At 46.3% G+C, this 20195-nt stretch overlaps 1 protein-coding gene and 1 non-coding gene across 5 annotated transcripts in view; both read left to right on the forward strand.

Moving 5' to 3' along the window:
• The window catches only part of SRCAP (Snf2 related CREBBP activator protein), a 35069-nt gene that overhangs the window by 2034 nt on the left and 12840 nt on the right, over positions 1 to 20195 (forward strand). For 2 of the 4 annotated variants that reach the window (XM_027051660.2, XM_053213466.1), the window contains exons 3-25: positions 605 to 867; positions 2226 to 2477; positions 4007 to 4192; positions 4435 to 4575; positions 5332 to 5554; positions 5670 to 5950; positions 6577 to 6667; positions 6808 to 6897; positions 7392 to 7580; positions 7666 to 7994; positions 8097 to 8274; positions 9065 to 9201; positions 9429 to 9598; positions 9714 to 9906; positions 11523 to 11659; positions 11751 to 11937; positions 13421 to 13590; positions 13992 to 14257; positions 14466 to 14750; positions 15235 to 15399; positions 15672 to 15857; positions 16076 to 16342; positions 16682 to 18180. In XM_027051660.2, the coding sequence (XP_026907461.1) occupies positions 814 to 867; positions 2226 to 2477; positions 4007 to 4192; positions 4435 to 4575; positions 5332 to 5554; positions 5670 to 5950; positions 6577 to 6667; positions 6808 to 6897; positions 7392 to 7580; positions 7666 to 7994; positions 8097 to 8274; positions 9065 to 9201; positions 9429 to 9598; positions 9714 to 9906; positions 11523 to 11659; positions 11751 to 11937; positions 13421 to 13590; positions 13992 to 14257; positions 14466 to 14750; positions 15235 to 15399; positions 15672 to 15857; positions 16076 to 16342; positions 16682 to 18180 (5676 nt within the window). In that variant the 5' untranslated portion in view covers positions 605 to 813. The remainder of the gene's footprint in view (positions 1 to 604; positions 868 to 2225; positions 2478 to 4006; positions 4193 to 4434; positions 4576 to 5331; positions 5555 to 5669; positions 5951 to 6576; positions 6668 to 6807; positions 6898 to 7391; positions 7581 to 7665; positions 7995 to 8096; positions 8275 to 9064; positions 9202 to 9428; positions 9599 to 9713; positions 9907 to 11522; positions 11660 to 11750; positions 11938 to 13420; positions 13591 to 13991; positions 14258 to 14465; positions 14751 to 15234; positions 15400 to 15671; positions 15858 to 16075; positions 16343 to 16681; positions 18181 to 20195) is intronic. The other 2 variants (XM_053213467.1, XM_053213468.1) reach the window with 2 other exon arrangements.
• Positions 6358 to 6486, forward strand: LOC113596826 (small nucleolar RNA SNORA30/SNORA37 family). The gene has a single exon (XR_003417659.1). It is a non-coding gene; the product is annotated as a small nucleolar RNA SNORA30/SNORA37 family (small nucleolar RNA).

Consider the following 20195-nt stretch of genomic DNA (forward strand, 5'->3'; position numbering starts at 1 on the left):
ACGTATCAAGTCAGTGCTTAGGAAAGTATGACACATAGTGGATGCACAAGAAATGTAGACCATAATCATTGTTCATTTATAGATTTTTCAATGTGATTGTGGGGTTTTTTTGGTTTTTTTTGTGGGTTTTTTTTTGGAGAGTTGCTTGCATGTGCGTGTGAGTTGGGGGGAGAGCAGAGGGAGAGGGAGAAAGAGAATCTCAAGCAGTCTCCATGCTCAGTGTGGAGCTTGATGTGGGGATTGATCCCACAACCCTGGGATCATGACCTGAGCTGTAATCAAGAGTTGGACATTCAGGGCACCTGGGTGGCTCAGTTGGTTAAGCATCGGACTCTTGATTTCAGCTCAGGTCATGATCTCATGCTTGGTGAGGTTGAGCCCCATCTTGGACTCTGTGCCGATAGGACAGAGCCTGCTTGGGATTCTCTCTTTCTGTCTCTGCTTCTCTTCTTCTTGCTCTCTCTCTCTCTGTCTCTACAAATAAGTAAACTTAAAAAAAAAAAATTTGGATACTCAAAGAACTGAACCACCCCGGCATCCTTTTTTCCCCAAGGATTTATTCATCTTTTTAAAACCCATTTCTACTCTTTTAACCCTACCTAAGGTGCTCCAGAGGCCGGTGGACCTGAGCGGAGGCTGGGACGCCCTAGTGGGCCCCGGGCCCTGGAAGGCGGGTCCCGGTGGCCGGTGGCCCAGAATGAGGCCAGCTCCCAGCATGCCCTGCAGCCGGACGCCAGCCCCTCGGCCAGCAGCAGTGGTGATAACGACCCAGTCATTCTTCAGGCGTCCAAAGAGGAGCCTGGGAGTGGGACCATGCAGAGCAGCCCCTCCCCTGCTCACCCTCAGCTCCCAATCCTGCAGACACAGGTTTGAAAGTGGGGAGGGTTCCTTCTCTGCTTCTGCTTTTGTAAACTATTAGCTCGGATGCAGAAGAAATACGGCAAGTTTTAGCCACATTTCCATGATCCTAACTGTGTTTGGAAAATTTTTGGTGGTCAGCTTGACCATCAAGCCTGTTAGATATGTTCTATTTGACATTTAGTGTAATGTTGATTTCTGAGTTTGGAAACCCTTTGTTACCTGAAAAGGGTTGAATTAGGCCAGGTTGGATATGGAGGTTGAAACCACGTGCTCCTAAGACTGTGAGCTTTGAGAATAGATAATTTTTTAGAAGTTGGAGCAACGTAAGCATTATGGATGATGTGTGGTATTTCTTCTTTTGTCATACCAAGGAAGTGCAGGAGTAGAAGAAACATGGATTTTGAGACCAGACATAGCTAGGTTTGCATAGAGTGGCTTTTGATGGGTATGGATTTAATACTTACAATTTTTCTGTGTACCTGGGAAATTTTGTGACATACAGTTGTTTGTCATTTAACTGAGGTAGGAATTTTAGTGGCACCCTGTGAGGCTAATATGCTGGAGTGATTTTTATGAGTGTCCTCACTATCAGCATTTAAGTGAGACCATGTTCTCTACTTATTATTGTTTGTGCAGTACCTTGCAAAGTAATAGGTGGGTGTTTGAGAACAGTTACCAGCTCCTCTCTCCTTCCCTTCCCACCTTCCTGATAAAGGAAACTCCCAAGATTGATGAGGAACCTAAAGAGGTTTAGGTGATCTTCGTTTTTGTTTTCTAAATGTTTATTCATTTTTGAGAGAGCGTGAGCAGAAGAGGGGCAGAGAGAGAGAGAGACAGAGAGACAGGATCCAGAGTGGGCTCTGTGCTGACAGCAGCAAGCCTGATGTGGGGCTTGAACTCATACGAGATCATGACCTGAGCTGAAGTTGGACGTTCAACCAATTGAGCCACCCAGGCGCCCCTGTTGTTGCTTTTTGAACATGGTGATAACTTAAATTTATTTTAATAGGTGAATCTGCCATACTTGCTGTGTAAATGAGGGAAGAATAGAGAGTTGTTTATGTGAGTGAAATCATTGAGGCTCTGAAAGGATCATTAGCGTTTGAAGTTATATGCTGTAATATTATTCTTGAATTTGGGAACTGTGTAAATGTCAGGCTCTAACTCCTCTCGCATGCCAAGTATCTGTGAACTTGGCTCTGTTATCTTTAACATTTTATGAAAAGATCGTCCCAAATATTTGTGTTTATAAAAATGAGGTTGATAATTTACTCCGTAGTTTTTTCTTGTGAAGATAGAATGAAATAATATGCTTAGAACTTCTGGCACAGTGCTAAGCATTCATTTTATTTATGTTTTTCTAGATGGTGTCGGACGGCATGACAGGCAGCAATCCTGTGTCCCCTGCCTCATCCAGTTCCCCAGCCTCTAGTGGGGCAGGTGGCATCTCTCCCCAGCATATAGCTCAAGATTCCTCTCTGGATGGACCTCCAGGGCCCCCAGATGGTGCCACAGTGCCCTTGGAGGGACTCAGCTTACCCCAGGCTGCTGACCTTGCTAACAAAGGCCCAAAGTGGGAGAAGAGCCATGCTGAGATTGCAGAGCAGGCCAAGCATGTATGTATTGGAAATGCCTATGAGAGTTTTTGGGAGTCTTCCTTCTTTAACTCCTCTGTCCCATGGGCCCTTTACATTTCTTTCCTTGTGGATTTAGAGTATAGGCTTTGCCTTAACTTACATGATCTTGAGCAAGTTGTTTGATCTGAACCTAATTTCCTTTTCTATAAAGTAAACATCATGTAATAGTTCATGGACTTATGAGGTCTGTGTTAAAGGAGAAAATACACGTAGAAGTGCTATGTCAAATACAAAGCTCTGAACATTTGCTGGTTTCTGCTTCTCATTTCTGTCCTCTAGCCCCTATTATTTACCCAGCAATAAGTGTAGTCTCTGAACCAGCAGCATCAGCATCACTTGGGAAATTAGAGATGCAAGTTTCTTGGTACCTCTCTTCTACCTATCCATTTAAAGCTTGAGGGGTAGGCTCCAGCAATCTGACTTAAAAAGCACCCCAGATGATTTTGATGCATGCTTAAATTTGAGAGCCATTGGTCTAATACCCAGGTCTTTCTTAATGTTTCCTTCACTGTCAGGCCATTTAGTTCCCTGTCTCCTTTCTGGCTGTGATTTCCTCTGATTTAGTTTTTGTCAGGAGAGGCCAAGCATAATAAAGGCAATTGTCTTGAGTTTTTTTAAGTTACTTCTGTTAAGTAAAAAAAGTTTCAAGTGCTTTCATCGTTTTGCTTATGAAATTTAACCATTATAGAAAGTTAATTTTTTTATCACAAAAACTGTTGTTAATCTTTTAGTATTTTCACAAAAAAGTGTACATGTTATAAAAGTATTTTTCAAAAACAAACAGGATTGTGTATGTGGGGCTTTGTAACCTATTTCTAAGCATGAACATACTCTTGGGCAAGCAGATTTCTACAGTGATGAAGATCCTTTCTATCTAGTCTGTAAGGAAGCATATACTCCTTGCTTCTCTGGAGGCTCCCCATGGATTTCATTTTTCTAAGTCTTTCCAATATTCAATTGTTTTTTTTTTTTTAACGTTCAGTTTTATTTTTGAGAGTGAGCGGGGCAGGGGCAGAGAGAGAGGGAGACAGAATCAGAAGCAGGCTTCAGATTCCCAGCTGTCAGCACAGAGCCTGATGGGGGGCTTGAATTCACAAACCACGAGATCATGACCTGGGCTAAAGTTGGACGCTTAACCGACGGAGTCACCGAGGTGCCCCATGTCTTTCCTATATTCATGGGGTGTGGAGATTGAGTGAAATAATGGAAAGAATATGAATTCTGGTGTCTAGAGTCATTTAGATGTATTTTGAATTCCCAGCTCTTACCACTTTCTGGTTGTGTGATCTCAAGTAAATTGCTGAATCTCTTTGATTTTTTTTTTTTTTTTTAATTCACCTGTGAAGATTGTAATACCTACCTTGTAGTATTGGTATGTGGACTTAAGACAGACATAAAACACTCAGTTCAGACCGTGCCTGTAGGTAATCAGTGCCCAGGAATTCACCTATGTTCCTGAGGTGGACTTTATGTCCAGTAACTTGATTGACCTAGCTCTTCCTCATTAGGAGGCTGAGATTGAGACTCGGATTGCTGAGCTGCGGAAGGAGGGTTTCTGGTCACTGAAGAGGCTGCCTAAAGTGCCCGAGCCTCCCCGCCCCAAAGGCCACTGGGACTATCTGTGTGAGGAGATGCAATGGCTCTCTGCTGACTTTGCTCAGGAGCGTCGTTGGAAACGGGGTGTGGCCCGTAAGGTATGTCCTCAACTGAGCCTACCTTCCATATTTTTTTTCTAGGTTTCCTTTTCCTTTATACATGGGTTTGTTGGAAGGCAACCAAACAGAACAGTGTAGGGTGCATATTAATGTCCATAGTCTCAAGAGGCAAGCTCTGACTTCCCAAATGTCTTGGACTTGATTTTTGTTTTTGTTCTTGACGTGAGGAGGGGATAGGAGACTGGCCTTGGAGTTTTCACTCTGGTTCCTCATTCCCACAGGTTGTGCGCATGGTCATCCGGCACCACGAGGAGCAGCGGCAGAAAGAAGAGCGGGCTCGGAGGGAAGAGCAGGCCAAGCTACGCCGAATCGCCTCCACCATGGCCAAGGACGTCAGGCAGTTCTGGAGCAATGTGGAGAAGGTCGGCAGCAGGGATTGGGAAAGGGAAATGCCTTAGGTGTCCTAGGTGGGTAGCATGGTAGCAGAATGGTCGAAACTTTTCCTTGAGAGAGTGAATATTCTAATTTCAAGCAACTCTAATGACATTTCTGGTTTGTATTGGATGTCTCTAGTGTTGAGTGCCAAGAAGAAAGACAGTGGAAAAATATGGCCCTGCCTTTGGGTAATATTAATAGGACTTTTTGATTCCTCTAGGCCATCTGTCCTTTGCAGGGCATTCAGCATGCTTTTTCTAAACCTCTGCTATTTACCTGCTTAAATGTTTACATCACAGTTCTCAAATTGTTCTTATATATTGTTTGTTGTTTCTCAAGTACTACCAGGTTTCTTTCTGTATTTTAGTTTTGTCTCCTGCCAGCTCCTTAACTTCTCTTTTCCACTTCAATTGTTCTTTTGTTTTGTACATTTCTGGTAATTTACCTATGGTCTTTTTGCTGCCAAGCAATGCCTTTCTTTTCATTTCCACTTAGGGAACAGGTACTTAGTCTTTAAGATTCAGCTCCAGATACACTTGTAAATCTTCCCTGCTGCCTGAAGTTAAACTGGTTCTTCTCTTTCTTGTGCTCCCTTTGTGCTTTCGTCAAAAGCACCTTTAGGGTCATTTAGCTCTTCCCTCTTGGAAAGCCAGCTCAGGGCCTAGCATAGAGGAGGCTTCCCTAAATATTGGATAAAAGAATACATGAATATTTTAGTGACCGTCCATTTCATGCTGTGGCAGGTGGTGCAATTCAAGCAACAGTCCCGGTTGGAGGAAAAGCGTAAAAAAGCTCTGGACCTGCACCTGGACTTCATTGTGGGGCAAACTGAAAAGTACTCAGACCTTTTGTCTCAGAGCCTCAACCAGCCACTAGCATCCAGCAAAGCTGGCTCTTCCCCTTGCCTTGGCTCTTCCTCAGCTGCCTCTAGTCCTCCACCCCCGGTTTCCAGGCTGGATGATGAAGGTGTGTGTCCTCTTTGGCTCTGTTACTCTTCCTCATGTACCCTTTCCAGAGCTGAAAACCCACCCTGTGGCTTGCAGGGCCCCGTGGACTTTGTGACCTTGTTCTCCTGCTATAGATGGGGACTTCCAACCCCAAGAGGAGGAGGAAGAGGATGATGAGGAGACGATTGAGGTTGAAGAACAACAGGAAGGCAATGATGCAGAGACCCAGAGGCGTGAGATTGAGCTGCTTCGACGTGAGGGAGAATTGCCATTGGAAGAGCTGCTCCGTTCCCTTCCCCCTCAGCTGCTAGGAGGGCCTTCCAGCCCCTCGAGAACCCCCTCATCTCGTGACAGTGACACTCGAGATGGGCCTGAAGAAGGTGGTGAAGAAGAAGAGCCCTCTCAAGTGTTAAAGGTATAGGGAGAATGGGTAGAGGAAGGGCTCAGAGTGGGAGCAGAGGTAGAGGTTCAAGGACTGAGTTCTGGTCTGTAAGGTCATTTGTGGTTTTCAGGAGTCCTCCCTGGTTAAGGGCGATTGGCTCTCATTTGGGGATGGATATGGAAGAGCCTGGGTTTGGGGCAAGTTGTATTTTGAGATGGGCATTTCCTAATGCTGTAATGGAAGAGTATACTGTACTCTTTAATTGCCTCATGGTCTTGAAAAGATAACTCTGGTTCTTGCCACTTCTGTGAAATGGTCCTAATACTCCCTATTGGTTTGTAGGTTTGGACCTGGGATGATAATCTTGAAGTCTTTTCTGGACCTAAGCTCTCTCTTTCTCCATATGTGTGAGCGCATGGGGATGGTGTTGGGGGCCTTATCTAGCACTTTCACAGGTCCTCCCCCAGGCAGTGGGGCCAGGATTTGGTAGCTGGTGCTGAAAGAAAACCCTTGATTGCATCTTTGCCCTGGTACTGTGCCAGTGGCAGCTGTCACTCAGTGGGACAGATAGACTGTTCTGTGATATCATGTTCAACATTGTACCTTTCTCCTGCTGCTCTAACCTTAGGTCTTCTTCCTTTTTATCTTTTGCCATACAGGTGAAGCCCTCACCCTCTGTCACACAGCGCAACAAACAACCCTGGCATCCAGATGAGGATGACGAAGAGTTTACTGCCAATGAGGATGAAGGTCAGGCTTGTTCTCTTTGTCCTGTTGCCCTTTACTCTTTGAATCGTCTGGACCTACCGTTTCATGTTTTCTCTTGTCTTGCACTGGGATTGTGTTCTATGATTCTGTTGCCATTGATTTTGCTTTATTCTCTTTCCTAGCGGAGGATGAAGAGGATACTATAGCAGCTGAGGAGCAGTTGGAAGGGGAGGTGGATCATGCCATGGAACTGAGCGAGTTGGCTCGAGAAGGTGACATTCAGCAGACGTTTACTGAACATCCATTTGGTGTCTCCTCTGTGCAGAGTGCCAGGGATAAAGAGATGAATAAGACACTTTTTATCCCCCTTGGAGGAACTCCAGGTCTAATGACAGAGACAGATGTCAACAAGTAATTATAAATAGAATTTGAGGACTGGTTGTGATGAAAGTTTGAACAAAGTGATGTGACAGCTTAGTGGAACTAATGTAAGAAGCTTATTTGACTTGAACCTCAAAGAGAGATTTAGTTTGATATTATCTTTCACAGTGGGAGGCAGCAGCATCCATGGTTCCAGCCCAGGCTGTGGGGCTTGGCTCTAGTAGCTGGTGCTGAAAGTAAACTCTTTCACCTCCCTTCAGACCTGGGCCTAGTAGTGTCTATAGAAACTTAGGTAAAATGATCTGGCACCACTCAGACCTCCCTTTCTCCTTTGCCCCCTTTCCCTTGAAGTTCCCTAAAAGCTTATTCTTCGTTTCTTCTCCAGGTGAGCTGTCTATGGAGGAGCTGCTGCAGCAGTATGCAGGAGCCTATGCTTCTGATGCCTCTGCCCCAGGCTCTGGGAGTAGTGAAGAGGAAGATGAAGATGAGGTTGAGGCTAACAGCTCTGACTGTGAACCAGAGGGGGCTACAGAAGCTGAAGAGGTTCCTCAAGAGGATAGTAGCAGTCAATCAGGTGGATGTGTGGTCATGGGCACATCGGAGGGGAGACACTGGAGGAGTAGGTATGGTGAGCACTTAGCCTTCGTTTTGTGTTTTAGAATCTGCTGAGGAGCAGAGCGAGGAAGAGGAAGATGAGCATTCAGAAGAGGAAGAAACAAGCGGGGGTTCAGAATCAGAGGAATCTGAGTCTGAGGAATCTGAGGAGTCTCGATCACAGAGCCAAGCAGATGAGGAAGAGGAAGAAGATGATGACTTCGGGGTGGAGTACTTGCTTGCCCGGGATGAAGAGCAGAGCGAGGCAGATGGGGGCAGTGGGCCTCCCACCCCAGGGCCTGCCACTACTCTAGGCCCTAAGAAGGAAATTACTGACATCGCTGCAGCAGCTGAAAGTCTTCAGCCCAAGGGTTATACCTTGGCCACTACGCAGGTATTCCCAGGCCCCAGCTTCTGTTTTCTCTTATCTTGACTTTGCTATTTCTCAGCGACTGATACCTCATTTCTACCCTGATGCCTCTCTCCCTCCTACCAGGTGAAGACCCCCATTCCCTTGCTCCTGCGGGGCCAGCTCCGAGAGTACCAACACATTGGGCTGGACTGGCTGGTTACTATGTATGAGAAGAAGCTTAATGGTATTCTTGCTGATGAGATGGGGCTAGGCAAGACAATCCAGACCATCTCCCTACTTGCCCACTTGGCCTGTGAAAAAGGTAACAAGGCAGGGCCTTTCGTCTTGGGCTGCTTGGCCAGCTCCCTGCAAAGCTTGTTTAATGGTGACCCTAGCTGCAGGATGGTAAAACACTCACTGTTTTGCTGCTGTCCTAGTAGCTTCATTGACTCTGGTTAGTAACTATAAAGATGTTCGCTTAAGTGCTAGGATTCTTAGGAAGGACCATCAGGACAGAGTGGTCAGGGTTATACTTCAGGAACCAGAACAGAACCCCAAAGTTTGGGGCACCTGGGTGGCTTCGTTGGTTGAGCGTCTGACTTCGACTAGGTTATGGTCTCGTGGCTTGTGAGCTTGAGCACCATGTCAGGCTGGCAGCTCAGAGCCTGGAGCCTGCTTTGGATTCTGTGTCTCCCTCTTTCTCTCTGCTCCTCCCCGCTCATGCTCTGTCTCTCTTTCAAAAGTAAACAAACATTAAAAAAGGAACCAAAAACTCCCAAAGTTATATTTCCTTACCATCTCTCATTCTTTTTTCTTTTTCTTTTCCTGCTTAAAATCTTTCTAAGTTTATTTTGTTTTTTTAACTGGAGGTGTAATTGACATACAACATTATGTTTCGGGTATACAACATGATTTTTTGATACTGGTGTGCATTGTGAAGTGATTAGTACAGTAAGTCTCGTTAACATCCACCACCACACGTAGTTAACAAAAATTTTTTTGTGTGTGATGAGAACTTTAAGATTTACCCTCTTAGCAACTTTGAAATATGCGATCCAGTATTATTAACTATAGTCACCATGCTGTACATCTCTCATTCTTTTGCTAAACAGGTAACTGGGGTCCCCATTTGATCATTGTCCCCACCAGTGTGATGCTGAACTGGGAGATGGAGCTGAAACGGTGGTGCCCCAGCTTTAAAATCCTCACTTATTATGGAGCCCAGAAGGAGAGGAAGCTCAAGCGGCAGGTTTGCCCCTCCATGTGATCACTTCCCCCTGAATGATTGCTCTTTTACTCTTAGGCCCTTTCCTCAGAGGAGCTTTTCCCCCTACCCTTTCTGTTGCTCCCTTCTGCTTCTGGGACTTTGTCTTTCTCTCAGTCTGATTTATGTTCCTTGAGGACCTTAGCATATCTTCCCTTTCTCCTTTCTTTTCTTTTCACCCCACTATCTGGTGCTTTCTCCTAATACCTTAGGGCTGGACCAAGCCCAATGCCTTCCATGTGTGTATCACGTCTTACAAGCTGGTGCTGCAGGACCACCAGGCCTTCCGCCGCAAGAACTGGCGCTATCTCATTCTGGATGAGGCTCAGAACATCAAGAACTTCAAGTCGCAGCGTTGGCAGTCATTGCTCAACTTCAACAGGTAGAGATGGAAATGGGGGTTTGTAGGAGGGTTGACTTGACCTGAAGGGTGGGATGCTTGGAAGGTTGGGGCCTTGCTGACCATTTTCCCTCTAATTTCCTCTGTTTCTTTGCAGCCAGAGACGCCTACTCCTCACAGGAACTCCCTTGCAGAACAGCCTCATGGAGCTGTGGTCTTTGATGCACTTTTTGATGCCCCATGTCTTCCAGTCTCATCGCGAGTTTAAAGAATGGTTCTCTAACCCCCTAACTGGCATGATTGAGGGCAGCCAAGAGTACAATGAAGGTCTAGTCAAACGTCTCCACAAGGTGGGGCCTATAACAGTTTGTCAGGGGTATTGGGAATAATGAACGAAGGGCAATACCTAGAAAACCTTTATGGAGAGAAAGTCAGTGCTGGTCTAAATTCACTGTTGTCAAGTGACTAACCCAATGTCAAATTGAGTGGCCTCATTTTAGTCATCATTTTACCTGTTTTTTCCTAATGGTGACATTTCTGTCTTTATTCTCTGAGTAGAATGACACTGCTGATCAGTCTTGCTTAGATTTTTTCGTTGCTGGGCTTTCTTCAGCTTTCATCGGGATCTCTTTTTTCTTTGTTTTTGTTTTCTTTTTTTCTTTTGTCTTCTCTGGCTCCTTTTCCTTTGTCCAGCTTTTAATATTCTCAATATTGTCTCAATAACATCTCAATATTCTTATTTTTATTTTTTTCTCAATTGACATATCTTAAGGCCTAAAGATCCTCTGTGTATTTTTATTCTCGTGACTCTCTATACCAGTCAACTTGTATTTAAATTTGACTTGATTTCTTTAATTGAAAGTTTCTCTTGAACTCATTCTGTTCTAAGTCAAACAATTCAAGTCTTATAACCTACTATATCTACTCCATGTTGTTCAATCATACCATCATTTTCGTAAATTAAACTAGAAACCAAAAGGTTGTTTTTAATTATATCTCTTTCCTTCATTTTATTCCTATTTTTCATTTCTTCCATAGCAATTTAAAGACTATGTCCTAGGGCTCCTGGTGGCTCAGTTGGTTGGGTGTCCGACTTTGGCTCAGGTCATGGTCTTGGGGTTCATGGGTTTGAGCCCCACATTGGGCTTCATGCTGGTGATGCAGAGCCTGCTTGGGATTCTCTCTCTCTGTACCTTCTCCACACTCCCTTTTTTGAAAATAAATAAATGAACATTAAAAAAATTTTTTAAAAAAAGAATAAATACACATAAAGACAATGTCCTCTCCGGTTTTACGTCTTGGGATTTTCAGATTTGCTTTTTGTTTTCTATGGTGTAGTCACTGCCACAATTTTTGGTTTCAGCTTCTCTCCTGGATTTACTTTCATAATATTGCAGATTTATAGTTATTCCTTGAAGTGTAATTTGAGCCATCCTTCTTGCAGAGTTAGTTGCTCTGCCCTCATTGTTTTTGTAATAATTTTTTTTTTAATTTTTTTTAATGTTTATTTATTTTTGAGACAGAGAGAGACAGAGTATGAACGGGGGAGGGTCAGAGAGAGAGGGAAACACAGAATCTGAAACAGGCTCCAGGCTCTGAGCTGTCAGCACAGAGCCTGACGCGGGGCTCGAACTCACGGACCGTGAGATCACGACCTGAGCCGAAGTCAGACGCTTAACCGACTGAGCCACCCAGGCGCCCCTGTAATAATTTTTTTAAGGTTAGTGTCGTCATCATCATCTTTATGCATATCTCCTTCAACAGGTAGTAAAGTCCTGGGAAGAGGGCTTACTTTTGACTCATCTTTGTGTGATTGGTTCCTGGCATGCTTCATGGCTTCATGAGTGTTTACTGAAGGGTTAAGCCAGTGCTCTGCTCGTCATCAGGCCAAGACCCAGCTAGAGGGGCTAGGTTGGGGCTCAGTGCCCATTTTTCTCCTGTCAGCCACCTGCTTATTTGCTTTTAGGTTTTGCGGCCTTTTTTGCTGCGCCGAGTTAAGGTGGATGTTGAGAAGCAGATGCCTAAAAAATATGAGCATGTTATCCGCTGCCGGCTCTCCAAGCGCCAACGATGTCTCTATGATGACTTCATGGCACAGACCACGTAAGGGAGGACAGAGGGTGGGCCCTGTGATGCTGTGTTAGAACAGATGTGACTGTCAGGGTGCTTCATGTATTTTTTTCCTCTCTCCCAGAACTAAGGAGACACTAGCCACAGGCCATTTCATGAGTGTCATCAACATTTTGATGCAGCTGCGAAAAGTCTGCAATCATCCAAACCTGTTTGACCCTCGACCTGTTACCTCCCCCTTCATCACCCCAGGAATCTGCTTCAGCACCGCCTCTCTGGTGCTAAGGGCCACTGATGTCCATCCCCTCCAGGTAAGTAGTTGCGCCCAAGATAATTGGCCCTATTCCAATCCTGCATCTTTTTCTTTAGGCTGCCGTCCGATCTTTTGCATCCTTACCTCCCTGTAATCTCAGCACTATTCCCTCAGTTTCATTGTTTTCTAGCTGTGTGATTTTTGGGCAGGCTAATTATTAATCTCTAACCCTAAGTTTGCTTGCCCTTGAAAGTACTGATTACAAGGTCTATTATCTGTGGTATGTTTGTGAAAATTGTGTTAATGTTTTTGGAAGTGCCTAGCATATTAGTAATACTTACAATGTTTTGTTTTCCTGTTCCTTTCCCTCTTTTTGGTTGCTTCCCCCCCCCCAACATTTGGTTTTGTTACGGTAAAATACACAACAGGTTTTACCATTTTACCCATTTTTAAGCATATGGTTAGTGGCATGAGTACATTCACATTATTATGCAACTACTGCCACCATCCAACTTCAACACTTTTTTGATCTTTCCAGATTGAAACACCATACACATTAATAGTAACTCTGTATTCTCCCCTTTCCTCCAGCCCTTGGCAGCCACCATTGTACTTTGTAGAAGTTTGACTATTAAATAGAATCGTATAGTATTTGTTCTTTTGTGACTGGCTTATTTCTTTTAGCAAAATGTCTTTCAGTTCCATCCACGTTGTAGTATGTGTCAGAATTTGCTCCTTTGTTTAAGTTGGATAATTCTGTTCTGTATCTTTGTGTATCTATGTGTAGTCACACATATGTGTGTGTATATATATTGCATTTTGTTTATTTGTTTATTCATCAAGGGACAGCTGGGTTATTTTCATCTTCTCATTATTACAAATAATGTTACTGTGAACGTGGGTGTACAAATATCAGTGTGAGTCCCTACTTTCAATTCTTTTGGGTACATACCCAGACATTAAATTGCTGGATCATATGGTAGTTTTATTTTTAATGTTTTGAGGAATTTCCATAGTGTTTTCCATAGCGCTTTCTCCATTTCACATTCCCACCAGCAGTACACAAAGGTTCTAATTTATCAACATCATTGCCAGCACCTTTTATTTTCTGTTTTATTATAATAGCTATCTTTTTAATGGGTGTGAGGTGAGGGTACCTCCTTATGGTTTTGATTTGCATTTCCCAATGATTAGTGATGTTGAGCATCTTTTCATGTACTTACTGTATATTTCCTTTGGAGAAAGGTCTACCCAAGATATTTGCCAATTTTTTAATTGGGCAATTTTTAAATTACACTTAGTTGAGTTGTAGGAGTTCTTTATATGTTCTGGATATTAACCCCTTATGAGGTACATGATTTGCAAATATTTTGTCCCATGCTATGGCTCGTCTTTTCACTCTGTCAATAGGATCCTTTGATGCAGTGCAGTTTATCAGTTTTTTTTTTCTTTTGTTGCCTGTGCTATTGGTGTCATATCCAAGAAATCATTGCCATATTGGTCCCTTTGACACCATGCTTTTGTGTTCCTTCTTGTACCAGCGGATAGACATGGGTCGGTTTGATCTTATTGGCCTGGAGGGTCGTGTCTCTAGATATGAGGCTGACACATTTCTACCCCGGCACCGCCTCTCCCGCCGGGTACTGCTAGAGGTGGCTACTGCTCCTGACCCCCCACCCCGGCCCAAACCAGTCAAGATGAAGGTCAACAGGTACCAGGGCTGAGGGATAAAGGGATGGGTTCCTAGAAAAAGTGGCTAAAGCTGGCTGGGGGCAGAAATTGGGGTGGAAAGGAGAGAGTTGGAGGTTAGGCTGGAATGTTTATGTGGGATTGATGCAAAATACTGTGAAGGATTTGGGGGAGAGAATAACTAGAAGAGGGAACTGGGAGGGGCCCTCATGTTTGTCACTGATCTTTCTCCATTTCTTTGCTTGGTGCTTTTCAGTCATCTCAAGTTTCTTTCCCTTTTTCTCCTTTGTGTCCTTTCCCTTTACCCCCTTTGCTTTTGTTACCTTGTCATATATTTCTGCCTCATTTTCCTTGTTCCTTTTTTTCCCCCTATACCTTATTCTCCTTCTCTCCCTACCAACTTTCTTCTTTTTGTCCTCATAGGATGCTGCAGCCAGTGCCCAAGCAAGAAGGCCGGACAGTGGTGGTGGTCAATAGCCCACGGACCCCCCTGGGCCCTGTCCCGGTCCGACCCCCTCCAGGCCCTGAGCTCTCCACCCAGCCCCCACCTGGCCCAACCCCCCCAGTGCTGCCAGCACCACTGATGGTGTCAGCCTCGCCTGTTGGGCCCCCACTTATTCCGACATCGCGGCCTCCTGGCCCCGTTGTGTTGCCTCCACTGCAGCCAAACAGTGCGCCTCTGCCCCAGGGTGAGTTACCAGGGGGCTAAGATGCTGGGGAGTACCTCATGTATATTATTCAGATTGGGGAAGAAATAATGAAATTGGGAGTGATGAGGAAGCTGGATTGGAGATAGGTGTGCTGTTTGATGGGTTGGCAGCGTGCATGGAGGCTTTTGGGAGCAGGCTAAGGCTCTAGTTAGGGTATATCTGACAGGTGTTTGCTTTGTGTCTACAGTGTTGCCATCCCCCCTGGGGGTCCTGAGTGGGACCTCAAGGCCTCCTACACCAACCCTGTCCCTAAAGCCAGCCCCACCTGCTCCTGTTCGCCTAAGCCCTGCCCCACCTCCAGGCTCATCCAGCCTGTTGAAGCCTCTGACAGTGCCACCGGGCTACACTTTCCCTTCTGCCGCCACCACCACCTCTACCGCCACAGCCGCTGCTCCCACCACGGCAGTGCCGACTACTACTCCTGCGCCACAGCGCCTCATCCTGTCTCCTGATATGCAAGCTCGCCTGCCCTGTAAGTTCTCAGGAGTCTGTGAGTGAAAGGCTTGAGATGGCAGGAAGGTTTATGTGCCACAGGGTTGGAGAAAAGCCAGGAAATGTGAAAGAAAATTTTAGGTAGCTAATGTACATAAAGCATTTTGCCATATGCTGGAAATTCATAATCAAGTAAGAGCTGTCGAGTCCTGAGGCTGATAAGGGAGATGACACAGAGATGTGTAAATTGTGATAAACCTAGCAGCAGAAAGTTATTTGAGGTAAAAGAGCAGCACAGAGTTGGGAGTGGTGATAAACTCAGCATGGTGGCAGACCATTAGAGGACGTAAAGGAGATTGCTAGGCAAACAAGTGGGATCGGAAGGAGTAGCACATCAAAGGCTGAGTTTGTTGGAACCTGATAAATTGAGGGGGAGGATTGGAGGAATTGGAGGCTTGTGCCTCATCAGGTGAAGGGGCATTAGGATGACCCTTGTTTACATTAGACTCTTTCTTTGTTCCTAGCAGGCGAAGTGGTCAGCATCGGGCAGTTGGCCTCACTGGCACAGCGTCCAGTGGCTAGTGCAGGGGGAAGCAAACCTCTCACCTTCCAGATCCAGGGCAACAAGCTGACTTTGACTGGTGCGCAGGTGCGCCAGCTTGCTGTGGGGCAGCCCCGCCCGCTGCAAAGTAGGTAAAACCCACCCCCTGTCCTGCCTTTTTTCTCCACTTCCTTGTCTCTGTTTTTGTTGCTCTTTTCAAACGTCAGCCTTTATGTTTCTTTCCCTAGCTTTTGGTGGGTGGGGCCCAGGGGAATGTTTGGAAGGGGTCTTTTGAAAAAGGGATGAGGTCATTCTAGAGAAGTTATCCCCTCTCTGTTTTTTCCTTTTCCTCTTGCCCTTGCCTCTACCCTCCTCAGGCTGATAGCTGCTTCTCTTTCTTTCTCTCTTCCCTTAACCCAGGGAATGTGGTGCACCTGGTGTCAGCAGGGGGGCAGCACCACCTCATCAGCCAGCCTGCCCATGTGGCTCTCATCCAGGCCGTGGCCCCGACCCCTGGCCCCACCCCTGTCTCTGTGCTGCCTTCTTCGACCCCCAGCACCACCCTTGCCCCCACTGGCCTCAGCCTTCCGCTTGCTGCTAACCAGGGTGAGGCGCCTGGCCTTCCTATTTACTTAGCCCTTGCTGGCCTTGGTCTTTTCAGGCATGCCCTGGGCTACTGTCTGTCCAGCCTTCCCTCAATGTTGTTTTCCCTTGTCAGTATCTCCACTATCTGTCTGCTGCCCTCTCCTGCCCCTGGACTTCTTCCATCCTTTGGGTCTCTTGTTTCTTTTCTACCTTCCCCTCAATGTAGCTTCCTCTTGCAGTGCCACCAACCATGGTGAATAATACAGGCGTGGTGAAGATTGTAGTGAGACAGGCCCCTCGGGATGGACTGACTCCTGTTCCTCCGTTGGCCCCAGCACCCCGGCCTCCAAGCTCTGGGCTTCCAGCTGTGTTGACTCCACGCCCCACGTTAACCCCTGGCCGGCTACCCACACCTACCCTGGGTACTGCCCGAGCCCCCATTCCCACGTCCACTCTGGTGAGGCCCCTTCTCAAGCTGGTCCACAGTCCTTCGCCTGAAGCCAGTGGTGAGTCCAGGTGGCTTAAGAGCAGATGTTTTTGCCAGGAATGGAGATAGGGTGGCCCCGAGGGGTTTCTTAGTCACAACAGATTCCTTGTTTAACAGCAGACTGACTTGCTTTGTAGTAGGCCCCAGAACTAGGCTGCTGAGCCCTTGCCTCATTTTAGAATTTACTTCTTAGAACATTGGAGGGAAAGGAAATGTTAAATTGTCAGATTCCTTGAATCTTTGACTTCATGGTGTGGGAGTGAATGTTTTCTGGGAAACATGTGAAGTGTGGGGGTAAGGGAAAAGATAATAGGGCAAGAAAAGAATTCTGGGGCTAACTCATGCTCTGTCTCCACAGCTTCAGCACCCGGAGCTGCTCCCTTGACCATCTCTTCTCCTCTCCCCGTGCAGTCCCCACTCCCTGGGCCAGCTTCTCCAATGCCGGTTCCCAATTCCTCTCCCCTTGCTAGTCCTGTGTCCTCTACGGTCTCCATCCCAGTGTCATCTTCACTTCCCATCTCTGTCTCTACCACACCTCCTGCCCCGGCCTCAGCTCCACTCACCATCCCCATTTCGGCCTCCTTGCCTGTTTCGGCCTCTGGCCCGGCTCTGTTGACCAATGTGACTCCAACACTGGCACCTGTTGTCTCAGCGACTCCTGGACCTCCCTCTTTGGCACCAGCTGGGGCTTCCCCATCAGCGTCAGCTTTGACTCTGGGTTTGGCCACGACTCCATCCCTGTCTTCATCTCAGGCAACTGGTCACCCTCTGTTGTTGGCTCCAGCCTCTTCACATGTTCCAGGGTTGAACTCAGCCATGGCCCCAGCATGTTCACCTGTATTGGTACCAGCTTCTGCTCTGGCCAGCCCTTTTCCGGCAGCACCAAATCCAGCTCCAGCTCAGGCTTCCCTTCTGGCTCCAGCACCTTCTGCATCTCAGGCTCTAGCCACCCCTCTGGCTCCCATGGTGGCTCCACAGACAGCAATCCTGGCTCCTTCTCCAGCTCCTTCTCTGGCTCCTCTTCCAGTCCTGGCCCCATCGCCAGGTCCTGCTCCTGTCCTGGCTCCATCGCAGACTCCGGTTCCAGTTCTAGCTTCTTCATCTACTCCAGGAACTCCTTTAGCTTCAGCTTCTTCACTGGTGCCAGCCCCAGCTCCTGTGTTGGCTCCATCATCAACTCAGACTATGGTACCAGCCCCTGTTCCGTCACCTCTCCCAAGCCCGGCTTCTACACAGACACTGGCCTTAGCCCCAACTTTAGCATCCACCCTTGGGGGCTCATCTCCATCTCAGACCCTCTCTTTGGGAATGGGGAACCCTCAGGGGCCTTTTCCAGCTCAGACATTGTCATTGACTCCAGCGTCATCCCTAGTACCAACTCCAACCCAGACACTGTCTTTGGCACCAGGACCACCACTGGGTCCATCTCAGACGCTGTCTCTGGCTCCCCCTTTGACGCCAGTTTCTCCAGTGGGCCCAGCCCCAGCTCACACGCTGACTTTGGCTCCGGTATCGTCATCTGCTTCACTCCTAACCCCAGCTTCAGTGCAAACATTGACCTTGAGCCCTGCCCCAGTTCCGGTGCCCACCTTGGGTCCAGCTGCAGCCCAGACTCTGGCGCTGGCCCCAGTCTCAACACAGGCCCCAGCTTCCCAGGCATCTTCCCTTGTGGTTTCGGCATCTGGCGCTGCTCCCTTGCCTGTCACCATGGTATCCCGGCTGCCTGTTCCCAAGGATGAGCCTGAGACACTGACGTTGCGCTCTGGTCCCCCCAGCCCTCCTTCCACTGCTACCTCGTTCAGTGGTCCCCGGCCTCGACGCCAACCCCCACCACCACCTCGTTCCCCTTTCTATCTGGTAAGTTTTATTGCCTCAAAGGAGAGGGAAGGCAGTTGGGTTTCTTTGGAGTGTTGGTAGAGTGGATGGAATAGAATAGTGTCATTTTTATCTTGGTAAATTACAAAGCCTAGTTTTGTAAACCTGATGCTTGAGTGTGTGGTTGGACAAGTCCCTGGGCCTGTACTCTTATCTGTATAATGGGAATAATAATCCATATTCTGGCATGGTGGCTCAGTTGGTTAAGCGTCTGACTTTGGTTCAGGTCATGATCTCACCATTTGTGGAGTCAGGCCCCACATCAGGCTCTGTGCTGACAGCTCAGAGCCTGGAGCCTGCTTCGGATTCTGTGTCTCCCTCCGCCCCTCCCCTGCTTGCACTCTTGTGTCTCTCTCAAAAATAAACATTTAAAAAATAATAATCCATATTCTGCCTTTCTCAGAGGGGTACCTGAGGACCTAATGTGCCTTTATTTATTTATTTTAAATACTTTTAAAATTTGTATTTATTTTGAGAGAGAGATAGCATGTGCACAAGGGAGGCAGAGAGAGAGGGAGAGAGAGAATCCCAAGCAGGCTCCATGCTGTCAGTACAAAGCCTGATGTGGGGCCTGAACTCAAAAACCATGAGATCATGACCTGAGCCAAAATCAAGAGTCAGATCCCCAACCAACTGAGCCACCCAGATGCCTCCCTAATGTGCTTTTACAACTATGAATTACTGATATGTTCAAGGCTGTCTTGTTATTATTGGGCTTTTTGGTACTTGCTCACTGTCGAGTTAGTGTTGGCATCTAATTGCCCCATCTTGTAGATGAAGAAACTAGGCCACTATATGATGTTATAAATTATAAAGGTTACATGAGTTGTGAAAACTCAGATGTGCTGACTCTGTTGCTTTCTCCTTTCCACACAGGAGGCATTCCCCAGAGATAGACTTTTTTTGGTTGCTAGAACCATTGTGTTTATTAAGTATTTGAATTTCTGAGGGAAGTCATGGAATACAGTTCCCTAAAGATGATCCTCTGAGTGATGGTCATGTTTTTTTTTTTTTTTTTTTTTTTTAAACCTTCACGGCTGTTCCCTGTCCTTTCATGAGCTTTGTGATAGCTGTTTTTTTTCCTGGTATATGTATGGTTCCGTATATGTTTGGTTAAGTTCAGCTTACAGTTCAAATGAGAGTAAATAACACAGGAACTAACAGGAAAAAAGATCTAAAAAATCGTTCCAGGCCTTCTTTGTCTTTTTCTTCTTTTCTTTCCTTTTTTTTTGTTTTCTTTTTTTAAGTTTATTTATTTTGAGAGAGATGGAGTACAGAGGGACAGAGGGAGGGGTAGAGAGAGAATCGCAAGCAGGTTCTGTGCTGTCAGTGCAGAGCCCGCTGGAGGGCTCGAACTCACAAATTGTGAGATGATGACCTGAGCTGAAATCAAGAGTCAGAGGCTTAACCAACTCAGCCACCCAGGTGCCCCTCCCTTTATTTTCAGAGCTGCTTATTCTTTGCCTTAGCCCCAGTCGCCCACTCCATCAGTGCCACTGACTCCACCTTTCATCTTTTTCTAATGCTGTCAGGTTGGTCTGGCTTGTTCAAAGTAGAAGAGAGCTAGATTCTTGCCCAAGGATGGTAACCCTATGGTCTATGTTAAATTTTGTTTGCTCTGCAAGTAGGTAGAAACTTCTTAACGCTTTTTTTCTTTAAGCAGCTTGAGATAAAGATTACATACCATACAACTAATCCACGTAAAGTGTACAGTCTAGTGGCTTTTAGTATATTCACATACGTGCAACCATCATTGCAGTCAACTATAAAACATTTGCATGTTCCTAAAAAGAAACCCCACACCCTTAGCCATCCTCTTCCAGCCATTCCATCTCTCCTAACCTTTGGCAACCATTACTTTCTGTCTCTTTAGATTTGCCTATGGAGTCGTATGGTGTATGGTCTTTTGTGACTAGCTTTTTTCATTTAGCTTAGGGTTTTTGGGGTTCATCCACATTGTAGCATACGTTGGTACTTCCTTTTTTTGTTGTTGAATA

The sequence above is a fragment of the Acinonyx jubatus genome, chromosome E3 (assembly GCF_027475565.1).
Source record: "Acinonyx jubatus isolate Ajub_Pintada_27869175 chromosome E3, VMU_Ajub_asm_v1.0, whole genome shotgun sequence".
NCBI lineage: Eukaryota > Metazoa > Chordata > Mammalia > Carnivora > Felidae > Acinonyx > Acinonyx jubatus.